Here is a 9,340-nt window from a genome sequence, read left to right as displayed (position 1 = left end):
GCCCGCCTGCAGCCGACCGCAACCCAAAGGCTCTTTTCAGAGCCACTCAGTTTTTGCATATTGAGAGTTGTAATAAGTTTTCTCAGCACGCTTTTATGGTATGCATAGATTTTGTGAAATGTGTACAGTAGGATCTTGGCTAAAGCTCTAAAAAGAGTAGTTTGGTTTTTGTGTTTGTTCATTAAGTCTTTAATTTGTCCTTCCATTTTGCCTAATCGTTGTTTAGATTTTAAAATTATTTTGTAGTTGGTGTCTGGAGCTTATGATTGCCTTGCTTAAGTACATGTACTTGGGTTATTTGTTTTAAAAACAATGCCCACATTAAAACAATATAATTGTATGTGTTTCATAAACGTTAAGTCATGCAATGAGGAATTATTTTACAAAGGACACCAAGTCTCAGTTTTAGTCATCATATAGTAGATAGTGAACTAGGCCTGGGGAATTACTGGACCCCATAATTTAATCTTTACTAATATAGACTGCTTCAAAGATACTTCTTCAAGTTTGCAATAATAATTTTTAAATTTCCTTATTTTGCCTTTTTGTTACTGATGTAATTGACTGTACAGTGTGTTGAGTTGGTTTCTGAAACCCTAATTTTGACCTACTTTTTATTTTTTGTTTTTCTTCCCCTCAATGTTTCCTTCTGTATTCATTTAGACAGGAAAAAAAAAAAAAGTAAAACAAAACCGAAAAAAAAAACAAGAGTAAGAAAAGATCTAGGTATGCAGGGATCACACAAGATATGGATGGAAACCAAGAGGTTTCATGTGTAAATTATTTAAAAGTTGACCGTTTGTTTTCTTGCTGTGGAAAGTAAAATGACTTAAATGTATTGTTGAGTCCAGGCCAGGGTTTATAGGCGTGATATCAGGGAGACCTGCAAGGCATGACGGACGGATGTATGCGCCACTTCACTGTTGGGGATATGTATGAAGGGTTACATAGTAGTGAAAGGGAATGTTCCCACTATAGGGCCCCCCCCCCTTTCCCTTTTTTAAATATATGTCTTCCATTAGATAAAGATTGCAGGTTCAGTTCTTCATATCGGTTATTTTAATTTTTTTTTTTTTTAAAGATTTTATCCATTTATTTGACCGAGAGAGACACAGCGAGAGAGGGAACACAAGCAGGGGGAGTGGGAGAGGGAGAAGCAGGCTCCCCGCAGAGCAGGGAGCCCGATGTGGGACTCGATCCTAGGACCCTGGGATCATGACCTGAGCCGAAGGCAGTCGCTCAACCGACTGAGCCACCCAGGCGCCCCATATCGGTTATTTTAGATGGAACACGGGCTGCTGAAGATGCTAAGTGTGTTGGCTAACTGTATTAGTTATCTATTGCTGCATAGCAGGTGACCTTGAATTTACTAGCCTCAAATAACCCACATGTATTATGTGATAGTTTCTGTGGGTCTGGGCATGGTGTAGCCGAGTCCTATATAAGGATGCTATTGAGATGTTAGCTAGGATAGAGGACTCTTGGATGCTTGACTGGGGAAATATCATCTTCCTAGCTCACTGGGTACCTGAATTTGTTTCTTTGCGGTCGTAGGGCTGAGGGTTCCATTTTCTTTCTTGTTGGCTATTGGCTGAAAGGCTTGTAGGCTGTTAGTTGGAGGCCTCCCTCACTTCCTAAAGAGCTGGTCCAGCTCATGAGCAGCTCGGAGCTCAATGTCTTGACCCCCTCCCTCCGCACCATGGGGAACATCGTCACGGGAACGGATCACCAGACCCAGGTGGCCATCGACGCGGGCATGCTGCACGTGTTGCCCCAGCTCCTGATGCACCCCAAGTCCTCCATCCAGAAGGAAGCAGCTTGGGCCTTGAGCAACGTGGCTGCAGGGCCTCGCCAGCACATCCAGCGGCTGATAGCTTGCGGCATGCTGCCTCCTTTGGTGGCTCTGCTGAAAAAGGGAGAATTTAAAGTCCGGAAAGAGGCCGTTTGGACCGTGGCTAACTTCACAACTGGAGGCACCATAGACCAGTTGATCCAGTTTGCCCACTCTGGCGTCCTGGAGCCACTGGTGAATCTGCTTACCATCCAAGACAGCAAAATTGTTATCATCATCCTTGATGTTATCTCTTTTATCCTCCAGGCAGCAGAGGAGCTTTCAGAGAAGGAAAACCTGTGTCTTCTGATAGAGGAAATGGGTGGCATTGATAAAATTGAGGCTTTGCAACTTCATGAGAACCCTCCGGTTGCCCTGACTGCTTTGAACATTATCGAGAACCATTCTTCTGAGGGAGAAGAAAGTGGCACAGTATTACCAGCCCTGGACCAAGATCATGAATTCTTAAACCACTTAACAAAGCAATACCAAGGCCCCACGACTCCTAAACCAAGGAGCAAACCCTAATGGGTAACTTCTTTAAGACCCTTCTATGTCTTGGCATGGCACAGGTGTAAAGCTTTTTAAACTAAATATTAATAAAATTTTCGACACCTTCACCTCCATGTATCAAAAAAAAAAAAAAGTTTCTTGTCATTTGGGCCTGCCAGCATGGATACTTGGTCTATCAAAGTCAGCATGCAAGAGTTGAGGTAGACACCTGTTACCTAACATACTTAACATGGTAGATAACATGATTATATACAGAAAATTAAATCTCATCACCTCTGCAGTCACAGGTCATGTCCACACTCAAGGGGCTAGATCACAGTGGGGTGAACACCAGGAGGGGACCCTGGGGACAACCCTAGAGGCCATCATTACAGGACCCATCAGGAAAAATAAAAGCCATCTAAGAACCCAAAGAAAGTTAACTAAAATAACTGTTCCCTCCTTCCCCCTGCCCCTATATTACTCTGGTTCAGTTTGCCTGAAGGCAGGACTCGGTTCTAAGAGGTGAGGAGAAAGGCTACAAATACCTTGAAGTGCTTTTAAATTGGCTACTGCCAGTGACTTTGTCTTGAAGCCAAGACACTGAAGATAATTTGCCTGGTTATTATTTTGGAGGATGTTTCTCCCTCCTTTCCTTTGCGAGTACTGACACATGAGAAAACATTGTGTGGCTGAGTCCCAGCACAAGGCTAGAAGTGTGTACCTCCCTTTCTGACTTTAAAGCTGAAAAACCAGAGGGTTTGTGAGGTGAATTAACATTGTTGCTTTTATTATAGAATATGCAGGGAATATGTGTGACATGGTGTAACCCCCAAATCTTTGTGGCTTAAAAATACTTTATTGGTCATCAATTTACATAATCCAAATATAAATGCTTTATGGGCGAGAAAAGTACCCATGTGCCACCTAGGCCTGCTCCTAGGTACCTTCATTGGAGCTCAATCTGAGCTTCTCACTGAATCCTTTCTCTAGTTAGACAACTACTGGTTGATCTGACCAAACTCAAAAGCATTTTTTTCTTTTTGAGTTGAATAGGCTAATAAAAGAGGATTATACATTTTTTCAGTATTCAAACTTTACTTCTAGAAAATAGTTAACTAGATTTTAAAAATCTGACCTATTAGTGTGTGAAGCTCATTGGGATTGCCAAATCATGCCAAGGAAATCAGAAGCAATTGCTAATTAAATAGTATGGGATAACTTAAAAGCTACAGAACCTTATGTTGGCAAAACCTAGTACTAAACCTTTAATAACCTTGCTTTAACATTTAGTACTTTCCAGTAGCAGCAAACAGGATTAAGTTATAGTATATACACTTGAGTTCAGACCAGAAAACACATCCTGTAATTCCTGTTCCTGTGAAGAGTGAAAAAAGCAGACCATTAGTACACCAATGTCCCCGGCTCCTTCAAATGAAGGGGTGTGGCCCTGAAAAGGGCCTTTTAGGATTTTTCACCCAAATCGAATCTGTGTGCAGTCTCAGCCCCCGAAGCCATAGAGGGTGCGGCCCTGGCGCTTGAGCGCGTAGACCACGTCCATGGCCGTGACCGTCTTGCGCTTGGCGTGCTCCGTGTAGGTGACGGCGTCGCGGATCACGTTCTCCAGGAACACCTTGAGCACCCCGCGGGTCTCCTCGTAGATGAGGCCGGAGATGCGCTTGACGCCGCCGCGCCGGGCCAGCCGCCGGATGGCGGGCTTGGTGATGCCCTGGATGTTGTCGCGCAGCACCTTGCGGTGGCGCTTGGCGCCGCCCTTGCCCAGGCCCTTCCCGCCCTTGCCGCGGCCAGACATCCTCCGCGAGAAAGAAGAGATGCAATACACAGATTCGCTTTGACAGGACACCGATCTTTTTATTTATAGCCCTGTGGCGGACCTAATTGAGAACCAAGAAGGAGGCTGGGCTGGTGGGGGAGGGGCGGGGGCGGCAGCGGGTTTTCCCCGCCCACCGCTGCGGGCGAGGTTGTGCGTCCCGCGGGGCCGAGCGCACACTGCACGGGTCCCTCTCTGTTCCTTCCCTGAATTGTCTGAGGCAAGCTGTGTTCAAGGGCGTGTAAGGAAAATTCTCTGCTTTTCAAGGCACTGAAATAAATGGCACCTACCAAGCTAGTACCTGTTTCTCAGTTTTGAACCATTAGCATCCTTACGCACCGTGGGCAAGTCGTTGACGAAATTACCCCTGGCTTTGAATATTAAACGTATATCTGAAATGTAGTCGAGTGTTTCGCTCCTCTCCTCCTCTTGAATCATTTTTGTACACTTTAAGTCAAGGTAGAATAGTGATGTTGACAAGATGGTCTCACGGAGGGAGGAAAGAACTCACGTCCCCGGTGGGACACGGACGCGCGTCTTCCTGGTGGGGTGCTTTTTCCTCGGAGGTCCATGCCTGTTGCCTGAGCCCTGGACCCTCCCTACCCTTCACCTTCTAGGGTCCAGGGCCTGTTTTGTGACTTGTGTTCTCTCAGTTTCACTTTAGTTTGTTCTTCTGTAGAATGGAAATGTTAATCCCGACATCACAAAATGGTTTGAAAATCAAAAGGTAAATCTTAGGTCAAGTGTTGAACACAGTGATAACGACTTTGCCTGTGGAAATTCAGTCTCTTGCCCCGGGGACTGACTTCCTTCCTGATATTCTTAAATCTCTCAGTCTGGTATTTTGCAATCTGGATTTATGTTCAGTTTTTATTTTTTATTTTTTTGTAACCTCTATATCTTTGTAAGTGCAAATCTTTGAGTTTAGGGGTCAGTGCTAAATTTACATGGTTACATTCAAATTTATATACTAACCCAATTTACTACCACCTTCACACCAAAAACACAATTCCTTCTAGGATTGCATTGTCTGATAAAAGTGATCTGGACCCACTTTTGAGCATTGGGAATATAGTTGATGCTGTGAGGGACTGAATTTTTAATTTTATTTAATAAAAATATTTAAATTTAAAAGCTAGTACTCTGTTCAGTTATAGCAAAGTTTGGGGTATGTTTGAAGAACTTGGGCATGTGAACTCAATTTTTCAACAGTAAATTTTATGGTATTGAAATGCAAATCAAGTTTTTTACAATAAAAATTTAGTACAGATTGAATGAAATAGATACCCAATTTAGAGGATGTAGGATGAAAAAAGGAATGTAAATATTGCATCACTAATGTCTTTATATTGATTACATATTGAAACAAAAATATTTTGGGGGTGCCTGGGTGGCTCAGATGGTTAAGCATGTGCTTTCGGCTCAGGTCATGATCCCAGGGTCCTGGGATCGAGCCCCGCATGGGGCTCCCTGCTCAGCGGGAAGCCTGCTTCTCCCTCTCCCACTCCCCCTGCTTGTGTTCCCTCTCTCGCTGTCTCTCTCTCTGTCAAAAAAATAAATAAAATCTTTAAAAAAAATATTTTGGACATTTTGAATTACATCAAATATACTATTCAAATAATTGCATCCTTTCACTTTTTAAAATGTGGTTACTGGAAATATTTAAATTACATATGTGTTTTGCATTATTTCTTATAAGTGGCACTGCTCCAGGATTCTTTATTTCCTCTCTCTGTTACTTGATTTCTTACCAAACTTTGCTGTCATGGGCTGTGGGATATTGTGGACATTCAATGTAAAGTTGATCCTTGAAAAACAGGGCTTTGAACTCCATGGGCCCACGTGTATGTAGATTGTTTTTCGGTAAACACAATACAACATGGTAAATGTGTTATCTCTTCTTTATGATTCTCTTAGTAATATATTTTTGTCCCTAGCTTACTTTATTATAGGAATACAGTATTTAATACATATCATATACAAAATATCTATTTATCAACTGTTTATGTTATCAGTAAGGCTTCTGTTCAATCGTAGGCTATTAGCAGTTAAGTTTTGGGGGGTCAACAGTTATACCTGGATTTTTAACTGTGCAAGGGATTGGTGCCCCTAATCTTTGTTTAAGGGCCATCTATATTTCTAAGAAACCCAGTCAGAGACTGGCACCAAACTCAAATGAAGCATTGTACAAAAATTAAAAAAAATAACAAAATAACATGACATTAGGGGACAAAGGGAGGCTTGTCAAAGAAAACGTTACTCATCAAAGCAAGAAAAGATGGATAGCTAGAAAAACTGTTGACCTTAGAATTCTTCAAGGGCAGGGTGTCAGGAGATGGAGACTTGCTGAAATTCTGTGCTAATGTTTTTTTTCGGAAAGTATGTTTTGTTGAGAGAGAGCATCCAAAAATGTTTACTGACCCAATTATAGTCCAAAAGAGCTTAAGCTTCTGTACAAGAGACTATATATTCTGGTATTTAAAAAAAAATAAGCAAATTAATCACTGTGGAAGTACAAAAGCATCTCATGGAAGGGAGAGCTTAGAGAATGGTTTACTGTTTCTAGAATCTGGGTAAAGATCAAGAGAGACAGATAAGAAAATCAAGTCCATTACTTTGGAGTCTAGAAACAAAAGTTACAGTGTCTACTATTTGATTAATGAGTATAATGAGAATGTCAAGGAGTCACATCATGAAGTTTCATAGAAATTTATCTTGCAGGTTCTATGTTTGTATTTTTTTCCAGCAAAGGTTCACAGTATGAGACACATTATCTGAGATTTGCAAGTAAAGAAAAAAGAATGGGCCATGATGTTTAATATCCTAAAATGTTAAAGACCACACAAATACAGTAGGACAATGGACTTTGATCATCTCACTGACCCTTGACTGAAAGTAACAAATTTAGCAGGGGTTTATTTGGTAGAGATGCAAATAATTTCTGTTGGGAGGAACGGCTCTCTCTCCAAAGATTTATGGCCTCGTGGACATTACTAATTTTGTTTTAACCTCATTCAACAATCCTACTCCAATATTTCTACGTTAAATTGTTTATAAGTACCCTAATCTCTTAAATATTCTTTGAACTGATCAGAGCATTTTACCTTTTTCAGTCAATGATGGTTTAAGTAAACTCTTTGTCACATGTTTATCTTCTATATTCTGAATGGTAATTTCACCTTTTTGAAAAAAGGTAAACAAGTGCTGTCATATGACTTTGACTTGATTGGAGATAAACAGGGTGTCATAAAGCTGCTGGTCCTCTCTACTTCTTTAGGCTTGGGAAATTGAACACTAGTCCCTCTGTAGCATGGCAAATCACCACTGGTGAGCAGGAAGGTTGAAAGTGCAGATGGGAAAGTAGATTCTTCATCAGGCATGGGGTCACTGAGGCCAAGGGAAAAAGACATTGGTTACAGACTAGGACAGCTCTGAAACCTGTTAAGAAATACCTAAATATCAGGTTAACGTAAAGGGATGGACTGCATTTCTTTCCATGGTCATATTGAGCACAGTCTAAAAGGCCTGTCCAAGGGGTTTTTAACTTATTTTAAGAGAATGTGCTTCTGTTTGACTATTTATTGGGGTCTAGTGTCTAAGAAAAATCTATGAAGATTTAGATAATTTGTAGGAAGTTGATAATTTCAGTGAGTTTTGTCTGTTGGAGATGGAAATTATGTCAGTAGAAAAGATTATCTAGAGGTTGTAATTGTGCCATAGGACAATAACCCTTTTTGATCTAAATTTGCTCTTTTGGTTTTATTTCAAACTTTTGTAGGGGAGGGAAATTTTCCCTCCATTCATTTTGGTTCTTGGCTGGGGCCTCTGTCACAAAACACAGATTAGCAAGAGAAAAACAATCAGATGTTTATTAATGTATATTTCATATACACGTGGGAGAAACCCAGGGAATTCAAAGAGGTACCTTAGAACTGCAGCTTATACAGCATCTTGAAAAATAACAATAGATGCATAGAGAAGTGACAGGACAAAGGAAGGCAGTTTTAGGCTTTTAAGGACTGAACACCCTGGGAAGGTGAATATATGGGAGGAAACGAAGGTTTGCTGATTCCTCTGGTGTCTCTCTGGGCTGTTAAGATTCTAGAGGTCTCCAGAATAGCCTTTATATCCTGCCTTAGGGCAGAAAGCAGGAAGGGTGCAGGGAGCTTTTCCTGTGATTGTTGCTTAACTGCCTTGAACCCCAGATTTTTATGTCAAAGAGGAATATTTTGTTTCCTTCACTTCCTTGAACTATCGATAGTCTTTTTTTTTTTTTAAAGATTCTATTTATTTACTTGACAGAGAGAGACAATGAGAGAGGGAACACAAGCAGGCAGACTGGGAGAAGAAGCAGGCTCCCTGGCGAGCAAAGAGCCCGATGGGGGGCTCGATCCCAGGACCCTGGGATCATGACCTGAGCTGAGGACAGATGCTTAAGATTGAGCCCCCAGGCGCCCCGAAGTATTGATAGTCTTGATAATGTCCTATACTCCTTTAAACTAGGTTTATCTTCCTGATAGTCCCTTATTGATGACTTATATATTAGAAAAACTCACTATATGAGACTTGGCTTATTATTTCGAATTTTATACTTTGATAGCGCATAACGTAAGGGCGTGAAAAACAATTTCTCCATGTGAAAAAAAAATCAGGTCTTTATTTGCTTTTCAGGCTACTGAGGCCTACCCAGTGGATTGAAGACCCATTAAAAAACTATGCATTTCACTTGATTCACCTAGACTTTGACTCTAGTGATAATAGTAAGTGTTGCCCTTTCTTTCACACTCCAAAAGGATAGAAGGCTGCAGGTAAATAGGGAAGTTCCTATCTTGTAATACCTAAAAGCCATTCTGTGGCCTTCTTATCGAACAACTAGAGTTTGAAAAACATCCTGGCAAGTGAGTAGTAAAGCATCTTTCTAAAACTAAGTGATGGATTATGTAACCTTACACACAATTACTATGAATCCAAACAAGATTGTTATAAAATTCCCTGCATGCATCTAATATGGCTTGAGTATTCCTGAAAAAGAGAAGACTTTCACAAAGGGAGATGTAAGGAAAGCATTACAACAGATTTTTGACAAAGTAGGTGGCTCTGAGAAGAGCCTTTTTCAAAGTCCAGAGAAAATAGCCTTAGATTACGCCCTCTCCCCGCGGATGCGGCGCGCCAGCTGGATGTCCTTG

The 9,340-nt window shown here is 41.3% G+C and overlaps 2 protein-coding genes across 2 annotated transcripts in view; one reads left to right on the top strand and one right to left on the bottom strand.

The window, feature by feature from the left end:
- The window catches only part of LOC123325518 (histone H2B type 1-C/E/F/G/I), a 388,315-nt gene extending 388,248 nt beyond the window's left edge, over positions 1-67 (top strand). Inside the window, exon 2 of the mRNA XM_044917586.1 lies at positions 1-67. The gene's annotated coding sequence lies outside the window, so the exon portion shown is untranslated.
- A 3,757-nt stretch (positions 68-3,824) lies between these two features.
- Positions 3,825-4,139, bottom strand: LOC123325521 (histone H4). Its single transcript, XM_044917592.1, has one exon. It carries the CDS (start codon positions 4,134-4,136, stop codon positions 3,825-3,827), a length of 312 nt encoding a protein of 103 aa, XP_044773527.1. The 5' UTR covers positions 4,137-4,139.
- Between the last annotated feature and the right edge of the window lie 5,201 nt (positions 4,140-9,340).

The sequence above is a fragment of the Neomonachus schauinslandi genome, chromosome 8 (assembly GCF_002201575.2).
Source record: "Neomonachus schauinslandi chromosome 8, ASM220157v2, whole genome shotgun sequence".
Classification (NCBI taxonomy): domain Eukaryota; kingdom Metazoa; phylum Chordata; class Mammalia; order Carnivora; family Phocidae; genus Neomonachus; species Neomonachus schauinslandi.
Note: the sequence above shows the minus strand (reverse complement) of the source record. Positions and strands in the feature narration are given on the sequence as shown.

What these genes read in the sequence shown, in the direction of transcription:
- LOC123325521 (XM_044917592.1), bottom strand. Translation starts at nt 4,136, where the DNA reads ATGTCTGGCCGCGGCAAGGGCGGGAAGGGCCTGGGCAAGGGCGGCGCC.